Raw genomic sequence first — 23,215 nt, forward strand, 5'->3', positions numbered from 1 at the left:
AGTCAGCAGGGCAGGCCTCTGGCAACAGAGCAGTCCCCCTTCTGTAGGATCCAGAGATCAAGGAGAATGCTGACAAGTGGGTCTTAGGGTCCTATATTTATACCTGGTGCACCCTTTAAAGCGATAGAGGCTTCTGGAGTTTTAACCTTACAATAGTGTCTGAAAGTTCCTGCTTCACTGCCCTGGCCCCAATCTGCCTGGGGGCACAACAGGCTAGAGCGATTTTTGTGAGTTTACTGGGACATTGCTTTTAAAGTGCAAATGTGATAGGTGACAGCTCTGCACCCCTCCCCTATCCCCCTTCATCAAGTCAGGTTGGCCCATCCTTCCAACACCCAGACTCTGTATTGTTATATCTTTTTGGTAGGGATACACAAAAGCAAACCATACCTAGTCTTGTAACCCAGAATAAAGGTTGCAGGCACCAAATGGTTAGGACAAGAAAATGCCAACTTTCTAAAAGTCACATTTTCAGAATTGTGACGTAAAATCTGACTTTGCCACTAAAGAGGGTTTTAAATTACCATTCATTAGACCCCATACATGACATTACATTTAATAAGTGCTAATGTTTGTTTAGAAGCAGGTAGAAATAAGGTAGCCCAATGTTATCCTTTGGCAGAGGTAGGCCTCCCAGTAGTGAAAAACAAGTTTGGGAGTTTTTCCTTACCAGGATAAGTAAAACTTGAAGGTACATGTCCAACTTTTTAAATACACTACACCCTGCCCTATGGCTGCTTAGGTCCTACCCTAGGATGACTTATCTGTATTAAAAGTAGGTATTTATGCCTAGCAAAATGGTTGATTTTGCCAGATGGCAGTTTTAAACTGCACATACAGGTTGCAATGGCAGATCAGAGACCTGTTTAAAAGTCTTACTAAGTTGGTAGCACAGTCCGTGCTGCAGCCTACTAATAGCATTTGATTTGCAGGCCCGGTGTTCATGTATTATTACTTACTAGGGACTTAAAAGAAAATTGAATTTGCCAATTGGGTGTAAGCCAGTTTTACTATGTTTACGGGAGTGAGCACAAGCACTTTATCACTGGTTAGCAGTGGTAAAGTGTGCAGAATTCTAGAACCAACAAAAACAAATTCAGCAAAGCGAGAGGAGTCTGAGGGCAAAAGGTTTGGGTGAAACCATATCCAGGATGTCTGTCTAAGGAGGAGTAAACTGCACAGAGTTGTAAAGTCAACAAAAATATAGGGTTGAGCAAAAGGTGAAAAATATGCAGCAATGGAAGATTTCCAACAGACGTAGTCTTGAAAGCACCTGTTTCTTGCTTTTATCCGGTATTCGCAAGCACACCACAATCGGCATGTTCCAAAAATTAGTGGGCGTTTCCTTCCGAGTCCACCAACCACTTCCCTTATATTGCAGCATATTTGACTTGACAAAAGTTCTGCTATTATCTCATTATCCAAGGAAGGGCTGTTGAGTATAACTCATTGATTTCCATGGGTCTTCCAAATAGCAACCATCCAGCCTGCAAGAACTTCGTATTCAACAGACTGATGACCGATGGGGCATCCTTTACTATTTGATCCATTGCAGAGCAGTTCCTACCACCAATATAAGTTTGCAACGATTCTCATAACTATGTGGTGTTATGTTTTTGTGTCCCGCCGTATTCTGCCTCATTGAGCCGGAAGTGTTCTTCCACAGAGCAATCCGTTCTGTTGTGCTGGAAATTGTGAACACGTTTTGAAATTTCATATTTGAAAACGAGTGAAGCATTCTGTTGTGAATATTAAAATGTATTTTCTGGCAACAAAAACTGTGACTGCTATATCCTTAAGGATCCACCTTTGAGTCTTCTGTCACTCTTAATACCCTTTAATTTTTGTAATGGGAGAAAATAAAAATGTATCTTCCACCATTTCACATTTAGTCTAATTCCACAGATTGCCCACTTGTGTAGTTTGGCAACATACTTGTCACAGTAAACACTGTTTGTTCTGTTTATTCTAACATTGTCTGTATTAACAGGAAAGAATGCCACTTTGCTAATTCATGAGGCAACACTAGAAGATGGGATGGAGGAAGAGGCCATTGAAAAAACCCACAGGTAAAGCCCACAAAAAATGACCCGTTACGAGAATAGTAGTAAAAATTTAACTTGAAACCTCAGGCTCGCTCACAAATCCCTCTTCGGGCAGTGCTTAATTTGAGTTGCGGGTAGGGACCACCGGTGTTCATTTTTGGGTGGTGAGATGTATTTATTATCATACTTGTACACAAAGAATAGAGAGCAAGGCAGCAAAAGTATGTGTGTGTGTGTGTGAGGTGTGAGATAGAAACACGGAAAAACAAGGGCAGTCGGAGAAAGCAGGGATGAAAAAGAATCTGCAAGAGTGAGATAAAGGGAGGGTGTATGGTAGCAGGCTTATGAGAAAAACATTGGGCACTATTTATTGCTTTACAAGTTGGCACCCTCTTCAGTGGTCACATGTCTTCCATACTGCTTTAGACCAAATTCTGATCAAGCAAGGGTTTGCAGGAATCCCAAGAATTCTACAGGCTCCACACGTAGATACCGAGAGCAGGCACAGAAGGCCATGCCCTTACTGAGTGTGCACCCCGGGTTGCAGGTCATAAGAAAAACTCGTAAACTGCAACTTATAATTGAAAAGAAGCACTATGTTGGAGACTATACAGGTGCTCTCTTCCAATAGCAAGCTAGCTTTGGCATCGTATGCCAGTCGGCAAGAGTGGTGTTTCCCTGTTTGCATGCTACTAGTTAGTATGTTGCATGATATACTTTTCTATTATGGTAGTTCTCCTGTCCTATAGGTCCCATATGGGCTTGCATTGCAGGGATTATCCTAGCCGCTTTTGTTATTGGGGGCAGTGGCCTCATGTACACCGCAGGTGCATCCTTTTCACTCAATTAATGAATGAACTGCTTAATTTTTCTTTATATTTCTCACCTGAAACGTATACCCTGATTTCTCTTTGAATCCTTTTTCAAACTACATGTCCACAGTTGACCTATTTCACTATTAGTTTGCCAGAAGCTTATTTTGATCTGAGCTGTATCCATCTTAGAGCCTACTTTTGGCTTTTGTATGCACCCTGCCCCTAGGTTTTGGCACACTTCTTTTTAGAACAGCTACATATTGTGGATTGTTCTCGAGTCTTGCCTATATTCGCATTTCACCAACCCAATCCGGGTTTACATATGTTTCCACCTGTCCACTCCAGTGGCCTGCCTGGTGCAATATACTCGGTCAGGTAAAGCCAGTTTGTATTCTAAGGAAAGTCCTTATAATTAGTCATTCTAGGTCATCTTTATTTACTAAGCAGCTGATCAGTGTCGCTGTGACGCTACGCTGTGTGGCAGCCAGACCGCGGTAGCAGGCTGGTGTGTTGGGGATGTCGCTACATCCACTGAGATATCTCTGCCTGCCAACCTTCTTGCCATCACCAGTTTACTGTACTGCCTGTGCCTAGACCTCAACATCTGGTGCCTAAACTGACCTGGCCTCCCCCTGACAACAAACCTAAATAGCAGTTCAACAATATAATAACTGGGCTATTTCTATAAACCATCCAACCAACCGCTTCTTAATACCTGCAGAACTACCCTTGGCTAATCGTTTTTCCGCTTTGTCAGACTTAGACATCCCTGACTGACAATCATCCTCACATATCGACCTTTTAGAGCATGCTAGTGTCCCTTCTCCCCCAGCCCCACCTTCATATTCCAACTATCCACCAAGATCAATTAGAACAGTGGGAGTTAATGATTTAAAAGTCTTGACCTGGAACATTGCTGGTCTTCAATCCAGGCTAGAAGACGCGGAGTGGCTCAGCCTGGTAAACCAGCAGGACATTGTGATGTTCCAGGAGATTTGGGCCACACAAGAATTGCACCTTAATGGGTTCCAATGCCATAACATCCTAGCTGCCAAATCAAGAATGGGCCGCCCTTCCGGCGGCCTATCAACCTGGATTAACATCTCAGCTGGTGGGTGTATTAAGAGTATATCGACTGATAACTCGCATTTCCAAGCCTTTTTATTTAAACGGAAAGTTTCATTTTTTCTGATTAATTTCTATAACAATGATTTTAATACCTCCCCTAACAGAAATGTCATTGATTTATTTAATTTTATTACCAATCTAGAGTCCAGGCAAGATTTCGACAAGACCCATGGCATCTTTTTGGGTGGAGATTTCAATGCCAGGCTTAACAGCAGGGCCCCGCTTAACCGGCTAAACGGGCAGGGTTTTCCTTACCAAAGGGGCACGGAACTGCTCTCCTTTTTAAACACCCACAACTTGCAAAACGTCATGGACATTGTTGTCAACTCTGCCCCTAATGTCCAGTTAGTGCCAACCTTCAGAGGCAGAGGGCGTTTCTCAACTATTGATTAATTTTTCGCTTCACCCCGTATAGTTGATTGTCTACTAGATGGTGCTGTTATTTCAATGAGCCAAGGGGACCATAACCCCATTAGGGCTGTTATTAGCTTGGAATCACGGCCCACTTTTAATAAGGAGTGTGGCGCTAGAAATCTTGCACCCACAACAGATAAACTTAGACTTAAATGGCGGGGTGTTAACATCACGGAAACGTTTCATGCTCTAGTCAGAGGCAACTTACTTCTTTTTAACTCATGCCTATTAGATAAATTCCCACATCCCAAGGCTGTTTGTTATTTTGTTAAAGTCTGTGCAGCCTCTAAAACCTTATTATCTGCACCTTGCAGGGATATTGAACCTGGCCCTAGATAGTTCAACCATGAGTGCTCAGTGGCAAATAAAGAACTACGAAGGGCATTGTCTCTTAAACCGAACTGTCCTAGTGAAGTAAGAGAAGCGAGACGTAGGTACAAAGTTACTATAATCAAAAGGAAAAATGAGATCCTAGAAGGCCGCTGGGCCGCTCTGGCTAGAGCTGCTGACTTAAAGAAGGGAAACATCTTCTGGTCTGCTGTCAAAGACCTACGCTCCTCTGGACAGCTCATGTCCCCGATTAGTTGCACTATCACAGGTGAAGCTTGGGTTAACCATTTTAATGCAATTTATGCTGCGCCCCATTCTGAGTTGGTTTTACTGTCCTTCTGCCACCCACCCAGGGTCGACATAACTTTATCCGAGGTACAGGACGGCATTAACCAGAGTGCGGGGAATAAGGCACCGGGCTCCGACGGTTTACCCATTGATATTATCAAATCAAACCCTGATGTCTGGGCTCCGCTTCTTTTAAATGTTTTTAACAATCTCACTGTTGTTGACCAAGTGCAAGGGAGGGGAGCAAGTATAATCGTCCCTATTTTTAAACAGGAGACCGTTCCCAACCAAGCTGTTACAGGCCCATCTCCCTCATTGACAATGCGCTAAAAATCCTTGGCCGGATCTTATATAATAAGATCCTGTGCTGGACTGAGGGCAATGGTATTCTGGAACGCTGCCAATTAGGTTTCCGTAATAGGGTCGGAACCATTGAGCAGTGTCTCAATTTAAATCTAATTTTGGGGAAATACAATATCGCACGCAGATCGCCAGTCTGTCTCGCTTTTATGGACTTGTCCTCTGCGTTCGATTTTGTTAACAGATCAAAACTTTGGACAGCCCTTTTGAACTACGGCTTAGACAAGTCCCTTGTGCATTTCTTAGCCCATTTGCACAAGGATCTGAATGATTGATTTATGATTGATTTATCTATTTCTAAAGCACGCGAATGCCCGGAGGCGTCTTGGCGCTATGATATGTCCATAGTCCTGAACTGGTCTTAGGTTTATGCAGTAAACAACCATGTTTTAATTTGCTTTCTGAACAAGTCCAGAGATGGGCTGTTTTTTATATCCAATGGAAGTTGATTCCATGTCCTTGCTGCGTGGACGAAGAAGCTTCTTCCCCCCCAGTTCGCTCGTTTGAACTTAGGTATTTCTATCAGTTTTTGTTGCCCAGATCTTAGTAGTCTGGATGGTTCGTATTTCCTCAACTGGGTTTTTATGAAGATAGGTCCTTTGCCCTGGAGGGCCTTATAGGTCAAACATAGTGATTTAAATTTGACTCTTTTGGCGACTGGAAGCCAATGAAGTGATGCTAATTTGTGGCTGACGGACTGAAACTTTGGTATGTCCAGGATCAGTCTTGCTGCAGCATTTTGCAGGCGTTGCATCTTATCTATGACTTTTATTCTGGCTCCTGCATACAGTGCATTTCCGTAGTCCAGGCGAGATAAAGCTAGCGCTGTGACTACTGTTTTGCGTGCGTCTTGGGGCAAATATGGTAGTATTTTTTTTATCATTTTTAATATTAGCCAAAACGAAGATGCCAGTTTGTTTACTTGGGCTTCGTATGCTAGCTTGGTGTCTATCATGAATCCCAAATTTTTCACTTTCTCCGAGGGGTCTGGAATGCTTGTGTCAGAATTGGTCAGGGGGGCGAAGTCACAAATACTTTTAAAGTTCAAAGAGGGATGAGACAAGGATGTGTCTTAACCCCTCTTCTTTTTATTATCTATATTAATGGCCTCCACAAAAGCCTCATTTCCCTTTCCCATGATGTCCCGAAAATTCTGGGCAATTCCCTCCCCGTTCTGCTCTACGCAGACGATGCGGTCCTTATGGGCTGCACCCCTAATGCTTTACGCATTTTGGTGAAGGGATTTGTCGACCACATGGAGTCTCTCAACTTAAAAACTAATTTTAAGAAATCTTTTATTGTGTCCTGTGGCCCAAACAAACGACAGTTATGCAGTATCTCGGTAGGCGCAGACAAATTGTGGTCCACCAACAATTTTCCCTACTTAGGGGTGGTCTTTGCTGCGAACAACTCCTGGACTGAGCACATTGCTCACTCCAGGGGTAGGTTCTCAAAGGCCATTAATTCAATTCTTAGCCTACCCCGCTGTAAGAACACTGGCACTTTATCTGCTGTTTTGAAAATCTATAAAGCCCAGTGTTCTCCTGTTGCCACCTATGGCGCGGAGGTTTGGGGTGTGGCTAAATGTGGACACATACAACTGGAAGAGAATAGATTTCTCAGGATGATACTTTGTGTTCCTATCACCACTGCACAACATGTTTGTCATAAGGAGTTAAATTTGAATTTTATCGAGGACTTCATTCGTGCCCGCCCGCCTTGTTTCGGCTCTCCATTTGGAATAACCCGGCGGCATCACTTACCAGGGATATTATTACTGATTGTCGGAGCTGTGATAAATGTTTAGATATTCCTTGGCTCTCTGGAGTGTATAATAGTCTTTGTAGCATTAACTATGGGAATGTTTTTACTGAGCACATTGCAGATAATCTCCCACCTAAAAATGAAATAAGAAATGCTTTATACGCACTATTTGCTGAAGAAAGATCAAACCGGGAATCCCTCAAGACCACTGTTTCTACATATCTGGCTTCTGACTTTTTAACTTCGCCCATTCCTCACTATCTGACACTTCCGATGAGCCACTGGGTGCGGGGACTACTATTTCATTTAAGGGCAGGTTCAATCAAATTTGTACTTTGTTTTCCCCTTGGCCATCAGAAAGATCTTGATTCCCTCCCTTGCCCGTGTGATGGCCTAAGCGGTCAATCTGCTTTGCATTTTTTATTCTTTTGTAAATTTTATGTTTTTAACTCCGTATTTTAAAAAATTCAAACCTATTAGCTTGGAAAATGCATATCTAATTATTTTAACTATGGATAATGATGAACTCATATTTCGCACTAGCACTTTTTTGCGTATAGCCGTCCGAGCTAGACAGACTATGCTCGATTCATGAATCTGTATGTATCATGTGATCTTATGTTTCTTTATGACTTTCACTTTTATGGATACTTTGTTATCCAAATTAAGTTTTATTGAATTTGAATTGAACTAGTGTATGTGTAATTACCTTGGTGACAGATTGGCAATTGACTACCTTTACTTAATCCAGATATGAAAATGTAAGTGGTTACTGAACAATAGTCAAAACGGAATAACACTTTTCATGTGAGAAGTTACATCACATAACCTGAAGCAGAGGGGTCCTACAGACTGACCAGTGTGCCCTCTGTAGAATCCTGCTGGACACTTTCTACTGTTTGGTAATGTACTGGTTTGCCAGCTACTCCCTAGCTCTGCACCTGAAGTGCCGTATGGGAGAAGAGATTACATCGACCAGAGAACATGCTACACCATTCGCCTATTGTGAGAGGCACATGTGGGCAGGCAGCACTGAGAGGTGAGGTCAGAGCAGCACCTTCCCATCAATACAAGAGCGTTATGTTGCCCTACCCCTCCCTGGCATCTGCAGCCCCTTTTCCTCCCGCACTGGCATCACCAGTCCCCAGTGTCTTCCTGCAGAGTACCCACATGAATTGCAAGGCCTGCAGCCTCAGGAGAGCTGTTGTGGCCTGAAAGGAGCAGTGACAGCAGTGCTACCTAGCGGCCATTTGTGGTACTGCATGTAAATGAAGAACGGTTTTAAATCAAACTGCCCCCAACGAAATGGACACATGCATAGCTGTTCCTGCCACCCCGCAATTGTCTCACACCTTTGAAGGAGACAAGCCGCCAAGCTGGTGCCAGGTTTGTGTCTCTGCCCAAATTACATCGCAAGCCACAGCCATGAAAAGCTCCCTCTCTGCATGCACACAGACTGTAGAATAATAGTGTGAGCCCCCTGGTGGGAAGTGGCCACCAATCCAAGAGAAGTACAGCCACAGTCCAGCCCAGCCCCAAGCAGTAAAGCCAAAAGACAGCATACCTTGCAGCATCCAGGCTGCTTCAACCCCTGTTGAAGTGCCTCAAGTGCCAAGTGATTGCATGCAACATCTCACCCTGGCTTTCTGTGGGAACAAGAATGTGTGAAGTTTCTCAGTGAAGAACATAGACTGTTAGCCTCCTTTCGCTGAATGAGACTGTCAACCTTGCAGAGCCTCGATACATCAGCCACCAGCAGGAAGGGGGAGCCCCTTAACACTGAAAAGCCCTGCCAGCAAGACCACTCAAAGCATGAGGAGCACTGAGTGCTGCAGTGCACCCTAGCGGTCATCTAATGCCACTGCACTTGAAGAGATGATGTCCCCAGTGGTGAACAGCCACCACCACAAGAGAGGAATGGGCACGCAAGGCGCCAGCAGGGAGCATCCACTGAGAGACTATTTACTAGCCCAACCATTGCCTGATGGGGAACCAGCTCACAACACACATTGCAAAAGGTGAGGGACTGAGAGCACGAAATCATAGGTGTGCAAAGGGCCACACTTGGGAATCTGACTGCATCGGCCAACGCTCTAGAAAGAGGGCCTGCTGAGAATAAGAAGTAAGGCTTCACAAAAGAGGCTGCATCAGCCGGATCCCGAGCACCGTGTAGCCACCGTTGGCTCGTCATTGAGCATGTCACACAGTGACCAACTCTGGCAAGCATGCCTGAACGTAAGCAGGACCAAGCACCACGACGGCGCAGCCTCGAGGTGCAAGCACTACACCCTTGCGCAAAGAAGAGAAGTGGAGAGAAGATGATTCTCCATCGAGGGTCCGAGAGACCAAGAAAATCCCTGAAGAAGGGACTGGACCTGTGAAAGTTCCACGAATAAGAGAATAGAAGAGTCTAGTCCTACCGACGAGACTGGGCCTAAGAGAGGTCCACAGCAGAAGAAAATGCAGTATGCGACCAGCAAGAGGTCCATGTGGAGTGAACATGATGCATGGCAGGACGCCACATCACAGTGAGAGACCTGGTCAGAAGAGAGAAGAGCCTGGCACTATACCACATCATGAAAGAAAGTTGGAGAGGAGGAGAGAACGGCTTGATGCCACATCACGAAAGGGAAGAGAAGACGAGAGAAAGATGTATGACAGACCTTGCACACAGAAGATCCCAACAACCACTGGTGTGCAGGAGAAAGGAAGAAACTCAACAAGACCGAGGATGTGTGCCACTAACAGAGAGTGCAACTAGAGACACAAGCCAGCCACAGCGGTGTAGTGAAGTCATTGGAGACAGCCTAGCGGAAGTACCAAATGTAAGCCGCCTGAATGCGCATACAGGGTATCTGCCCCATGCTTCACAGTGTGACCATCCAGCCACCTGACACTGGCTGCTTGAAGCAGATGGCATTCCTGATAGCAACTGCACCAACCATGTAGCAAGTTAAGTAGCCGCGAAGTCCCTCCAGGTATCCGCACTCCAAGCAACTCATCGCCACCTGTCAGACAGGTTGTCAAATGGTAACAATATCATCACCACGTGCATTACCTCAGACAACTAGGGATAATCTCACCACCAGGATGGAGCCCTAAGCATGCAAACCATCAGCTGACCAATGGGGTACTCCTGGTTCCATGGGAAACTGATCATACACTGAGTAGACCCTATGTTCACTAGAGTCTGGCTGACAAGAGTACTCCTGACCATGAGTTATCTTCCCTTGTGGTTCCACGAGTGACTTGGTCGTGGCCATGTTGGAGGTCTTGCAGCAACCCCTCCGCGTGGCCCACCCATGGCCCCGCACAGCTCACGCGGTTCCATTTCAACCCAGTGAAAAGGGCCTCAAGGGAGTTTCTGCACGTTGCAATCCCGATACGAGAAATGCATCGAAGCTGCTCCATTGACAAGTACCGGGAGTCCTCATAGGAGGACATCCGAACAATGTCAAGGATTCCCCAGCCTCTGCAGGTTTGCCTTTTACTGAGCCAGGGCACCTCAAAGATACCTCTGCATCAGACTCCATCAACGCTCGTGACGCACCCTGTTTGAACTGTTTAAATCAACTCCACCACTGTAAGAGCAGGCAGGAGGTGGACTAACTCCAAGGACGATTCACTGACAAAATATCGCCACCCAAAATATCCCCATACCAAAATATCTTGACCAAAATATCGTCATCCTTTACTTATACTAGTAAGTACGAAAATAGAATGTCAATGTCACTAATATCGTTGAATTAAATATTGTTTTTTTAAATATATAAAATTAAATAATGAACATTAAGGGCCCGATTCTGCTGCGGCTAGGAAATCTTCCCGACCGAATGGGTTTGGGAATGGGAAAATTGGGCACCCCCTGGTGCCTGCCACACTGTGCATGGCTGGTAAGGGGGGGACCCATGGGTATCCCCACGGGCCCAATTGGGAAGGCACTGGGTGCTGGGGAGCCTGCCCCAAAGTCTAATTCTGACTGCCCGAATACAGCATGGTACTCTGTCGTTTGGAAACTAGTCCTGTAGAGACGTACGATTCTGCTATGTTCGGCTCAGTCATTTTGAATGCCGTCTGGTTCGGATCAGGGTATTCCTAACGCCTAACTTCCTCGTACTTGCTCGTTTGAAACCTTTCCGATTCAGTCAGAAAGACACGTTCCCAATCTGATTGGGATGGCGCAAATGTCGTTAGGAGGCCTTCCTAACAGCAACGGAATTGGGCCCTAAATGTTAACATTAATTAAAAAAAATAAAGTAGATTTATTATATTTTAAAAAATGTAATTTTTTTATGTTAACACACTTCCATAATTAATTTATGTACATATTTCTACTTAAACAATTCTTAAACAAATAATTTTAATGTATATTACATTTTACATTTCAAAATGTTTGAATCATTTAAAAATATTAAAAATATATTTATATTCATCTCCAACTTCCAAAGAAGAGACCGCACTCACGAGAGAGGAAGAAAAACTCGATTTATTCAACGAGTTAGAGGTGCAGAGGACGCGTTTTGGCTTGCGCCTTTCTCAACCATAAATGTATATATATATACCAATAAAATAAAATATTTTTAAGAAACGTTCTAATTACATTAAAAAAGTAAACAGTTTAAAATATAAGAACAAAACAGCACAGGTGCACCACAATGTTTAGACATAAAGTAAAATTGTTATATAGTGTGGTTCCAATGAGTCACAGAGATACAGCTTCCTTGATTCAATTTCTTTATTTAAATGCAAGGTTTAACACCATACAGCCGACGCGTTTCGTCCCAACAAGGGACTTCTTCAGGGCGCTAATAGAGAAAAAAGCTTCATTATGAAGAGTGTGGTGACCCGAAGGAAGACCGCCGTCGTCACCCAATAATCTTGTTTCATCAAATTAGACTCGAAGTCCTCAAGAGGTTTTTGTAAAGGTGTAGGTATCGTGGGTATAGGTCCCAAAAATGTACATAAGGATCATTCAATGTAGCATATATTTCAGTTGTGTGATCCGACAGAATGAATTCAAATAAGTACAGTCCTTGATGTGGACAACAGTGCCCAGATCGTGATTTGACAAGCCGATCGACAATATCTGCGAGCATCCGGAAACCACGACGATTCCTCCGGCCGGTGATTCATTGAAACCACACTATATAACAATTTTACTTTGTCTAACATTGTGGTGCACCTGTGCTGCTTTGTTCTGATCTAGTTCCCTAGGGAACAGGTATTGTTATAGTGGGTACCATTCAGTGTGCACACAAATCCCCTGCGAATCTAGTAGGGTTACCAATTATTTTCTGGGTTAATACATTCTTTTGTTAGGTGCTGTCCTTGAGAAGGCTCCACTGTTAGGTTAACAACAAGAAAAGTGGGGGAGGGTCTAGGGGGCAATGTTTAGAGACCAGTTGTACTCCATACCCCTAAATACGAACCTGACTGACTAAAAGGAGAACAACGGTCTAAAGAGTGTGACAGAAATTACCTATGTTGGAGCAACTACAGTTCACCAGTTATACATAACTTGTCCAATCCCAGAGTATGGTTTCCATCAGCCCACCCATTTGGCGGAACTTCGTCATCTGGAGAACCAGGAGAGAGGGGTCAAATATAGCCAAGGTGGTACAAAGGCTAATATATAAAAGTACTAAACCTCCTACTCTCTGGATGACTCCGCCTCTGTTTACTCAAGGTATGTAAGGACCGGTGGAGTGCAGTGCAGGTGATAAGTGCAAGTGTGATAAAAATGACTAGAAGGACACAAAATATGTTTATTGGGGATTGTCCTAATGCCATATAATAAAAACCGCCTGAGTGTACGTGGCGCTCTGTGAATTATATCCCTGGCCCTGAGACTGTGAATGGGGACAGGGGAGGAGACACTGACCATGGGCCCTTCTGCTGCCGGAACTTCCCTCGAGATGGGGCCCAGCACAGAGCCAACTGACTTGGGAAAGGTGCGGCCAGCCTGGGAGCAACATTTGCCTGCCGCTGTTGTGACATTGGGGTACGCAGGTGGCCTGGACAGTCTTACTGAGGTGAGTGAATGGGGACAGCCCTGCCCTCGTGGTTAGTTTCTGTGGCTCCCTGATCCTTGACGTAAAGAGGAGGTTTTGGAGACACCGGACCCTGTGACCCTGTGGAAGGTGCTGCCTTCAGCGATGAGGACTAGTGTGTGTGGTGTGCGGGCTCGGCCTGTGGGGGAAGTGTTGCACACGGGCCTGGAGCAGGAGCTTGAAGGCACCAACAAAATATTGGTGCTTGGGGTAGTGCAAGTCTACGGGCCACTGGTCTTTGAGTGGTGGATGGCAGGCCCTTTGCGGGTGTTCAAACCTGCCGACCCCCTGGTGCTGCATTTCATTTGAAGCCGACCCGTGGGAACTTCAGCAATCCCCACTAGTAAGCCCCAAGAACGCCCATTCATATAGACAATCCCGGGTGCCGAGCCGGCTACCAATAAGCCCTGAGGCTGTAATTGCATTAGTGTACAGATGCAACACAAGGAAGAGGGGCTTGGGTCCACGGCTGCTGTTAGCTCCAATCACTTGCACTAGTGGACTGGATTGGGGTGACAAAACCTATTTGGGACTGGTGAGGCCGTGCGGCAAGAGAGATGACCCAATGTTTCTCCCACTTTGTGCAACTGGAGGCTGGATTGATGCCATGATATTCAGCTGCGTCCAGGGCAAACAAGGGAGGTGACCTTTTACTACCTCTTGCAGCCCAGCTCCTATTGATGCTTGTGAAGTGTACAATCATTGCCTCTATCTGCATTGTGGATGTGAGAAAATATGCAGTGAATTGCATAGCCTATCGCCTTAATACAACATTCATCGATTTTTGGAAAGTCATATTCTTGCCCCTGGCACCCGAGCGAGAGATCGTAGGGAGCCCTTGGTTTGTGGGGGTGAATTTAGGGGAGAGCCTGTATACCCTGCTCGGGAGGCCTGACAGCCCCTCTAACAATGACTGCAGCACATACTATAGCTAGTGTTATAAAGTCGAGCCCATGATAGGAGAAGACAAGGGCGCTAAACCTGCACGAACTAACAAACTTGATCAATACACAGTCCCAGGCCAGATGCAGGGGGGAGTGGCCTGACCCAGACCCAGACCCAGAGGCCGCGATGCTGGCTGTGGCCAAGATACTGGCCGCCATTCAAGGTGTTATGACCACTCTGGAGGCCAAGATGGACGCCATAGCTCTCTATGTAAATCTTCAAACATCAGACCTCCATAAGGTGGGCAAGTGCGTCACTGCCACTGAAGATGACCTCACATCCTTAAACTGAATTGAAGACCCTCTGGGCGACAGTGGCAGAGTTATGGAGTGATACAGCACCGGATAACACCTGGAAGGTTTACGACCTGCGTAAAAACTTTGTACCGATCAAAATTACTGCTTCTGCTGAGTCGCAGTAGTGCCACCTTGTGGCTGGTGATATGTGGAGGTGTGAGCGTCTCATATGGTAGCTACACCTGTAGTTGTTGTTGTTTACTTGGGGAGTGGGGGGAGTGGTGTGGTATTCAGGACCTGACTGGCCTCGGGTTGTGTCGGGGAGGGAGTTCTGTTAGTTCTGCCCATGGGAGGGACTGGGGAGGTAGTTGAGGGGGAAGAGTTACAACTAGCCTTGTTGCTGTTAAAAAAGTGATTGTGGGCGGGGGACTTGCAGACCTATGTCGGACACTGGGAGTTCTGGTTACAAGACTGAAATATGCATACAAGGCCCTACACCAGCCGCGACCTGTGCATGTACGAGCGGTGGGGCCAGATTTGGAGTGAGGGGGGGGGCTGGGGGGGGGGGGGGGGAGAGTATGTTGATGGCCAATGAAGAGGGAAAATTAAATAATTACTTTTCCCTCTTCATCGCCTGTCGAAATCCCCCCACTGCTCTTACCTGCAGGGACCGCGGCTGCCCTAAACAATACCTGAACAGCCCCCTCTCCTTCCACACACACAAAAGATACCGCTGATCAGCCAAGCTCTCTGGTCACCGTCCCACGTATCAAGGCAAAACCAAAGGGGAGTGATGGTCGGAGTGTTGAACATTGCAAGCACTCACCCGCACTCAACTGATCTGGGTTTAATCCATCATCATTCTTTAGCTCACTCCGCCACCCCAGTTCACGACTGTCCATATGGAAATCAGTCTGATCCTGTGCCTCATGGGAACAGTCCAGCCCGAACTGCCAAGCTATGTCTTCCCTGGACCGGAAACAAGCATCCTGGGACCGGTTTCTGGCTAATCAGCCTTCATCAGCCTGACTAGCTTGAATCCAGTGGCAAAGTGAGCAAGGGACCCATGTTTGGGCATACCCTGCCAACTTAGACCGAACAAAGCAAAACCAAAGTATCAGCAAGACTAGAACAGGTGGAAAGTGTATCTGCTACCTCTCATGCAAAGCCTTGAACACCCTGCTCCTCCATATCTGGCAATTTCCCACACTACCCCAGTTCAGGAAGGACCTCAAGACGTGCCTCTTCGGATTACCCCAGCACTCAACGGAGCTGTCCCCCCCCCCCCCCCCCCCCCCCATTCCCCCCGCACCTTTAGAACCTAGTTGGGGGACAAATTACACATTCCTCACCTTGAATGTGTGGGATCTAAATAAACCCGTAAAAAGTAACCGAGTACACGCATACCTCCTGGAGATATGAAGTGAGAGTGGCCTTTCTCCAAGAGTCACACGTTTGGGGAGACTGCATTAAATACCTAAAGAGAAGGTGGCGTAGTCATATTTATTCCACCTCCTACTCTGGATATGCACGCAAGACTCTGATATGGGTAGCTCTACGTGTGCCCTTTTAAAAGTCATACGTGCAGTTGGACTCCAGCGGTTAATATGTTGTGCTGGCGGTGACACTAGATGGTCATATTTTTTATTTAATTAATGTGTATGCCCCAAATATTGCTGATGGCCAATTCTTTAGGAGGGCCCTGGAGGCGGCCTAGCCATGCCTGGAATCTGAGATAATGTTGACTGGTTACTTCAACTGTGTGATCGATTGAGGAAAAGAACAGATCCCCTCCTTTCCAGGCTACGAAACCAAATAGGACAGCTGCCCTCGCACAACTGGGAGACGGTATGGGACAGCTGGATAAATGGCAGACACAGCACCCACATACGCTAACTTTCTCTTATTGTATTCTAATTGCATTTATATAGCACTACCCCAGATGAGGCATTTAAGCTCTTTTTCAGCGAGTAGCACGCTACTACGGAACCCATAAAGGGTTATTGGTAAACTAGTATAGTGAAATTTGAAAGACATTAGATCAGTGTTTATTACACCCCAACGACACAAACGCACAACAGTGAGGCCTATTTTTTTTTTATTCAGTCCATCTCCGCATCGCATTTTGGAAACAGCCTAATTAGGTTGATGCTTATCTGACCACTTTCCTTTACTATCGGCGTACTCGCTGAACCGCGTGCTTCCTAGGGTACCAATGTGGCGACTTAGGGTGGAGGCCCTAACAGACCCATTCTTCCTTAACACATTATAGACGCACTTGATCATTATTTTGAGACTAACTGGGAAATTGCAGCCAGTAGAGCTGTTGCGTGGGATGCGATGAAAGTGGTTGTTAGGTGACTTTGTTTGGCCATAATGGTAGGAATACGTTAGACTTTGGAAATGGACTTGGAGGAGGAGAAACTAAAAACCCTGGAACTTGCTCTCTTGGACAGCCCTGGATCTCTGGCTTGATGGGACAGACAGCGACACCTGGTTTGTACGTTGTAGGACCAACTTGATAAGCCACCCATCTCATTAACTGTAGGAGACTGTACATGAAAGGGGGATAGGGCTGCATGTCTCTTTTGTCGGAGTCCACGCCTCAACCCGTGCTTGCGGTGAGAGACCACATAGGTCAAGTAGCAACCACCCAGCAGACGATAAATAGGGTTTTTGAGGTTCATTTAACAGGGAGTGTATGCCACTCTGCAAGATACGGACACCGACACCCTCTATAATTATATACAGGGACTGCGCCTGCTGTGCCTTACACCTGAAGATAGGTAGTTACTAGGGGCACTTCTTCCTAAACAGGATTTATTACAGGCTGTAAATTTGCTCAAAACCTCTAAGATGCCTGGGGGCTATGGCTTATCAGTGGAATTCTATAAGGCGTACACCGGAACCTTCCTTGATAGTCTCCCGCTGGTATATATTAAAGCCTGGGAGAGAGGAGTCCTATGCCCTCGTTGTACTGGTTCCGAAACCTGGAATGGACCATATGGAGGTGAGCTTATATCGTCCATTAGCTATGTTAAATGTTGACCAAAATATTCTCAGCTACAAACTGGTAGCGCACTTTCTGCCTTACCTGCTTCGACTGATTCACACTGATCAGTCGGGATTCATTCTAAGTTGTAATACCGTCTGCAACATTGTTCGCCCGGCACATGTACGCCACACACGCAAGCTACTGGATTACCTTTACAGCCTTGCCTTTTCGACATAGTGTGTGTGTTTTATTAGGTTGGCTGGGATTATATTTGGCAGGTACTAGATGCGATTTGGCTAGGTCGCAACTACATCAAGGGATGCAGTGACTAAATGCAAACCCAGTCGCGAAAGTGCGTTCTGGCCACTACGTGTCAGCCGATATCCTACTTTGGCATGGATCACGTCAAGGGTGCCCATTGTCACCCTTGCTTTTTCCTCTAGCAATGGAGCCACTTGTGTGCCGCCTCCGTAGTGTCCTTCGAAAGTGGGGTATCCAAGTTGCCAGTACTGAACATATCCTTTCACTGTATGCCAACGACTCGATGCTCTACCTTAGTCAGCTCGATATATCTGTACCGATCTTACTACACGCAGTGCAGGGATTTGGTGAGCATTCAAACCTGTTTATCTATAACGCTAAGTCAGCCCTGTTCCGATACACCTGTTGGGCAGAATACTGGCCGCACAGCTGCCTGTCACTGACGTACCATGGAAACTTGAGACTGGTAATTATTTGGATATATATTTACTCAGCAAGGAAAAGAAGCCCACAACTTAAATCAGGGAGGATAGTACGTAATCTCTGCCCTTCAATAGATTTTTTGGGAACTCACTGTGGTTATACCGCATGGGTAAAAATCGCCCTTATCAAAATGGTAGTGCTGCCTCGATGCATGTATATACTGCAGGGAGCCATGTATGAGGTGCTGCACCTGTTTTTTTAAAGAGCTGGATTGCCTCTTGGTGCAACTCCTTTGGGCGAGGAAGAGCTTCAGGACTGGGTTAGCTACCCTTAAGTGTGAATGGAGACAGGGGGGCATGAAAGTTCCTGTACTGAAGCTGTACTACCTAGCAATCCATCTGCAACATGCCATTAATTGGTTTGACAAGGGTGAGAATTATGAGCGGTCCGTTTTTGCAAGCACTCATGATGGATATCAACTGGGTGCTCTGCTGATGAGGGATAACCGTGTCCCAGTCTCTGTCGTATGTGATTTGGCTGTAGTCAACTTTGGGACAGACCGTTCAGGGGGTGGTGCGTCGGGCACTTTTTGCTCCAGATCTGGATTTGTGGATTGTGTGTCCCTTCCAAGTTCATGTTGACAGAGAGAAGAAAGGAGGGCGGCTGCCTTATGCTCTCTGATTTGTGCCCAGATGGCTGTTCTTTAACTATACAAGATGCCACGGAGTCCTTTGGACTAGGGCAGTTCGAGGCATGTGGGCTGCTAAATTCATATCTAGTGCATAGATCGCCGCCTAGTGTTGGGTCCGGATGATTGCACCTTCTTGTCCTGGAAGAGTCTTCGAAGTATCACGAGATAGGTGGCTCCTCCCCTGGACTACAGTGCGCATGGGCATCGACTCCATCCCCAGATTGTTTTTTTCCGCCATTGGGTTCGGATGTGATTTCGACGTCTCCTGTTCGGAATCGATAAAACAACTTCTTAAAGGCCAAAAGGCTTTCCTTACTTCGTCGGTATTGTTCGCGTTCGGTCTCGAGTATACTCCAGCTCGTCGAGTCGGATATCGGAGGAGTCGGGTGACTCTTCGGTCATCGAGGCCCTGTCGACGCAGCAAGACCCTGACGATTCTACGATGGAACGGAGTCCGTTCAAGTACTGCCCCGTGTGTGGTTCGAAGTACCCACACATCGACGTGCACCCTGTGTGCAACAAGTGCCTATCGCCGGACCACGACGAGGCCAGCTGTATGGCCTGTTCAAAATTTCGATCGAAGAAGACGATCAAGCTTCGGCGCGTAGCGCGCCTCGAGGCCCAGCAATCGGCCCCGGCACCAGTGGACATCTTCGACAGCCCCGACGCAGGCGAGCAAGAACTTCACCTGCAGATTTCACCTCCATCGGCGGAGGTCGAGGCCGACTACGGAGAGGACCAAGACCTCGAGGAAGACGTCGAGTAGGTAGGGGACGACGAAGAACCTTTTGGGGCCGTGGAAGATAGCTCGGAGGATGAGCTATGCCCCGTACAAACTATTACGAAGGCTCAGGTCACGGGATCGCCACAAGGCCTTACCCACGACCCTACACCTCGCTCCTCGGCCCCGCCTCCTGGCCCGGCTACGGACACCTCTACGGAGCCGCCATTGCCTAAATCGAAACCGAAAGTGAAACCTTCGGGATCGACCAAATCAAAGATGGCCGACGCACCGCCGAAACCGAAGACGCCATTGACGACGTCGTTTTCGAAGCCCTCGAAGCCGAAGAAGGTTGTCGAACAGGCTAAAGTGCCTAAGCTGTTCAAAGAGCCAAGCTCGAAAGCAGTCGTCCAGCACTCGAGTAAGGTGGTCGAGTCTAAGTCGGCCGTCGAGCCGTCTACTGTCAAGCCTACCGCATCTACAGGCAAACAGGCCGTCGAGGCCAAATCGGCAAAGGGCACCGAGCCAAAGTCTGGAGCCACAACGCCAAAGGGAAAGTCTGCCGATCCGAAGCCATCGGCGTCGACGCATGGGGCCGTGGATGGTGGCGCACGCGCAGTTGTCGAGAGTACGTCTGCGCCTCCAGCAAGGAACATGGATTCATCAACGCTCCAGTCTTCCACTGGGGGTGGATTGAGGTCCTCGGTCGGGTCGACGAGACCGTCCGCTTCTTTTACCAAGCAAGTGGCAGACTCCCTCAAACGGATTCGGGAGAAAGAGTTGACGTCGGTGCCGAAGACACCCTCGGTACCTACTCTGGTAGCGCCACCGAAGAAGACCTCCATGCCGCTCCTCTTTACTCTACCACCCAAGGTGGTGCCAAAGGCCTTTGCACCTCGGTCGGTGCCTAAGGACTCAGAAGGGGTGAGGCAAACTCAACTGAGTGGAAGTTTGAGTCGACAACCCTTATTAGAAGAGCAGTCGGAACAGTAAATCGACGCCGACACGGGAAAATTAACGCTCTACAAGAGGAAGATTACTTCACAGCCAATGGAGTCGTTTGTAATCCCTCTGAAAAAGAAAAGGCCAGCGCCAGAGACGCCAGAACTTGTTGAGCACATTCCTCCACATCCTGGGAGAAGCCCATCGCCTTCACCCACTTGCTCAGATGGAGATCAGGGTGAACAGGACGAGGAGTATACTTTTCCCGAAAACACAGACCCTGATGAGCAACAGGACTCGTGGTTAGCCTCAGGTGATCAGGGGGACCAACAAGCTGTCCATGACCCACAAGCTTTTGGCGCAAAGACTTCTCCAACCGAAGATTCTGCGGCGTTCAATGCCTTGATTGAAAGGGCGGCTGCAAACCATAAGGTGGAAATGCATGCTGACCCTGTGGACGTTGACTTTTTATTTGACACTTTCTCTGCTGCCGAGAAAACTGTAAGAACACTTCCAATGCTTAAGGGTGTTCTTAAGCATGCCACAGACATTTTCAAGGAAACTACAAGGGCACGGGTTGTCAACCCTAGAATAGAGAAAAAATACAGACCGGCACCTGGGGACCCAACTTACATAAGGGGCCAGTTGCCTCTGGACTCTTTGGTGGTCTCTAATGCTGGCAAGAGGGCGAGCTCACAGACAACGGGTGAAGCTCCTCCCCCGGACAAAGAGTCTAAAGTGCTGGAGGCGTTGGGGAAAAGGGTGGCAGCGCAGGCAGCCAACATCTGGCGCATATCCAACACACAAGCTCTGTTGGCCAGATACGACAGGGCACACTATGACACCTTAGAGCAGCTTTTACAACACCTTCCAGACGAGTTTAAGGAAGGAGCTGAGATGCTTATCCAGGAAGGCAAGCTCATCTCCAACGCTGCGATTAGATGTGCGCTCGACGTTGCGGATACGGCAGCAAGAGCGATAAATACTAGTGTGATGTTACGGCGTCAAGCATGGCTACGCATCTCAGGGTTCAAGCCAGAGATACAGACTACTATCCTCAACCAGCCCGTTAATCCAGACAGACTATTTGGCCCTGAGGTGGACACCACCCTCGAAAAAATTAAAAAAGATACTGAGACGGCTAAATCCATGGGTGCACTTCAGTCTCAGCAATTCAGAGGGAGCACTTTTCGTCGCTCAGGCACTCGGGGTGTTACCAGAGGACACTTGGCACAACAGGCGCAATTCAGTAAAAGTGGGGCGCAGTCCTCGTACCCCAAACAGGGTAGAGGAGGTTACAGAGGAAACAACGCCAAGGGCAGGGGCAGAGGCAACAACAGTTCCCGTTCCTCTGCTGTGAAGTAGTGTGGCTCACTGGTTAGAGGCGGCAGACCCGAGAGCAGGGGACGGCCCGGGACCAGGGTTCGATTCCCGGCGCGGCAGGTTTCTGGACCAGGGTCAGCGGACTCGATAATTCTCTCGCCTCGGTGCCCACTCTGATCAGCGATCACACTCGGCAACTCTGGGCATTAGCTTGCCTCATCTTCACTAACGGCCCCACCAGACCGCCGGGGATGCCTGGTCTCACCCTGGAGATACCCATTAAGGGACCATCTCTCAGGGAAGCCAGGAAGGGTTTCGCAGCGGTCGAAGCGCCTTGGGACCGTCCGGGTAAGTAGTGCGCTATATAAATGCCTATACATACCTATACATACTCTGCTGCCAACAAACAGTGACTTCCTGTCACTGCCCCCCGACCATCCAACACCTGTCGGGGGGAGACTCCAACAGTTCCTGCCAGTCTGGAAGTCCATCACCACAGACAGGTGGGTAAGGAAACTTATCCAGTTCGGCTATTGTTTGGAGTTAACGTCCACTCCACCCAACATACCCCCAAGACAACGTCCTATGTCGGCAGAGCACTTGCACTTATTGCAGCAAGAGGTTCTTGTGATGCTGCAAAAAGGCGCAATAGAGCTCGTGCCACTGGAGGAACAAGACACAGGGGTTTACTCCCTGTACTTCTTAATCCCAAAGAAGGACGGCTCACTCAGACCCATTCTGGACCTACGCCCCCTCAACCTGTATATTCTTACAGAACACTTCCACATGTTAACTCTGCAGCAGGTTCTTCCACTGTTAAACCAGGGAGACTTCCTCGCAACCTTGGACCTCAAGGATGCTTATTTTCACGTACCACTCCATCCACCCCACAAAAAATACCTCCGGTTCACCATTCTAAACCGGCATTACCAGTTCAGGGTCCTACCCTTCGGAGTGACCACTGCTCCCAGAGTGTTCACAAAGTGTCTGGCAACGATAGCGGCGCACCTCAGGAGACCGAACATACATGTCTACCCTTACCTGGACGACTGGCTCGTTCAAGCCAAGTCGGCACAGCAGTGCGCCGCAGACATGTCCCGCACTATTCACCTTCTTCAGTCTGGGGTTTTCGCTAAACTATCCAAAGTTGCACCTTCAGCCAGCCCATGTGCGGCTGTATTTGGGCGCGACGATAAATACTCTGGCTGCTACAGCTCAGCCGAACCCAGCAAGGATCAACAACATCCAGTCGCTGATACAGAGGTTCAGACCGCAACACTCACTCCCTGCGAGAGTGTTTATGCAGTTGATAGGCATGATGGCCTCCTGCATCTTCATAGTCCCACACGCGAGGTTGCATATGCGTCCGCTCCAGGAATGCTTGGCACACCAGTGGACTCAGGCTCAAGGGCAGTTGAAAGACCTAGTGTTGGTAACTGGTCGGGCATACAACTCTCTGCATTGGTGGACTCCACACAACCTTT

The 23,215-nt window shown here is 47.4% G+C and overlaps 1 protein-coding gene and 1 pseudogene across 2 annotated transcripts in view; both read left to right on the forward strand.

Moving 5' to 3' along the window:
* ELAC2 (elaC ribonuclease Z 2) overlaps positions 1 to 23,215 on the forward strand; it is a 309,189-nt gene that overhangs the window by 267,107 nt on the left and 18,867 nt on the right. For both annotated transcript variants that reach the window (XM_086930589.1, XM_086930588.1), the window contains exon 22: positions 1,991 to 2,069. In XM_086930589.1, the coding sequence (XP_086786715.1) occupies positions 1,991 to 2,069 (79 nt within the window). The remainder of the gene's footprint in view (positions 1 to 1,990; positions 2,070 to 23,215) is intronic.
* Positions 19,188 to 21,773, forward strand: LOC147701956 (uncharacterized; annotated as a pseudogene).

Source organism: Lissotriton vulgaris, chromosome 7 (assembly GCF_964263255.1).
Source record: "Lissotriton vulgaris chromosome 7, aLisVul1.2, whole genome shotgun sequence".
In the NCBI taxonomy this organism is placed as follows: Eukaryota; Metazoa; Chordata; class Amphibia; order Caudata; family Salamandridae; genus Lissotriton; species Lissotriton vulgaris.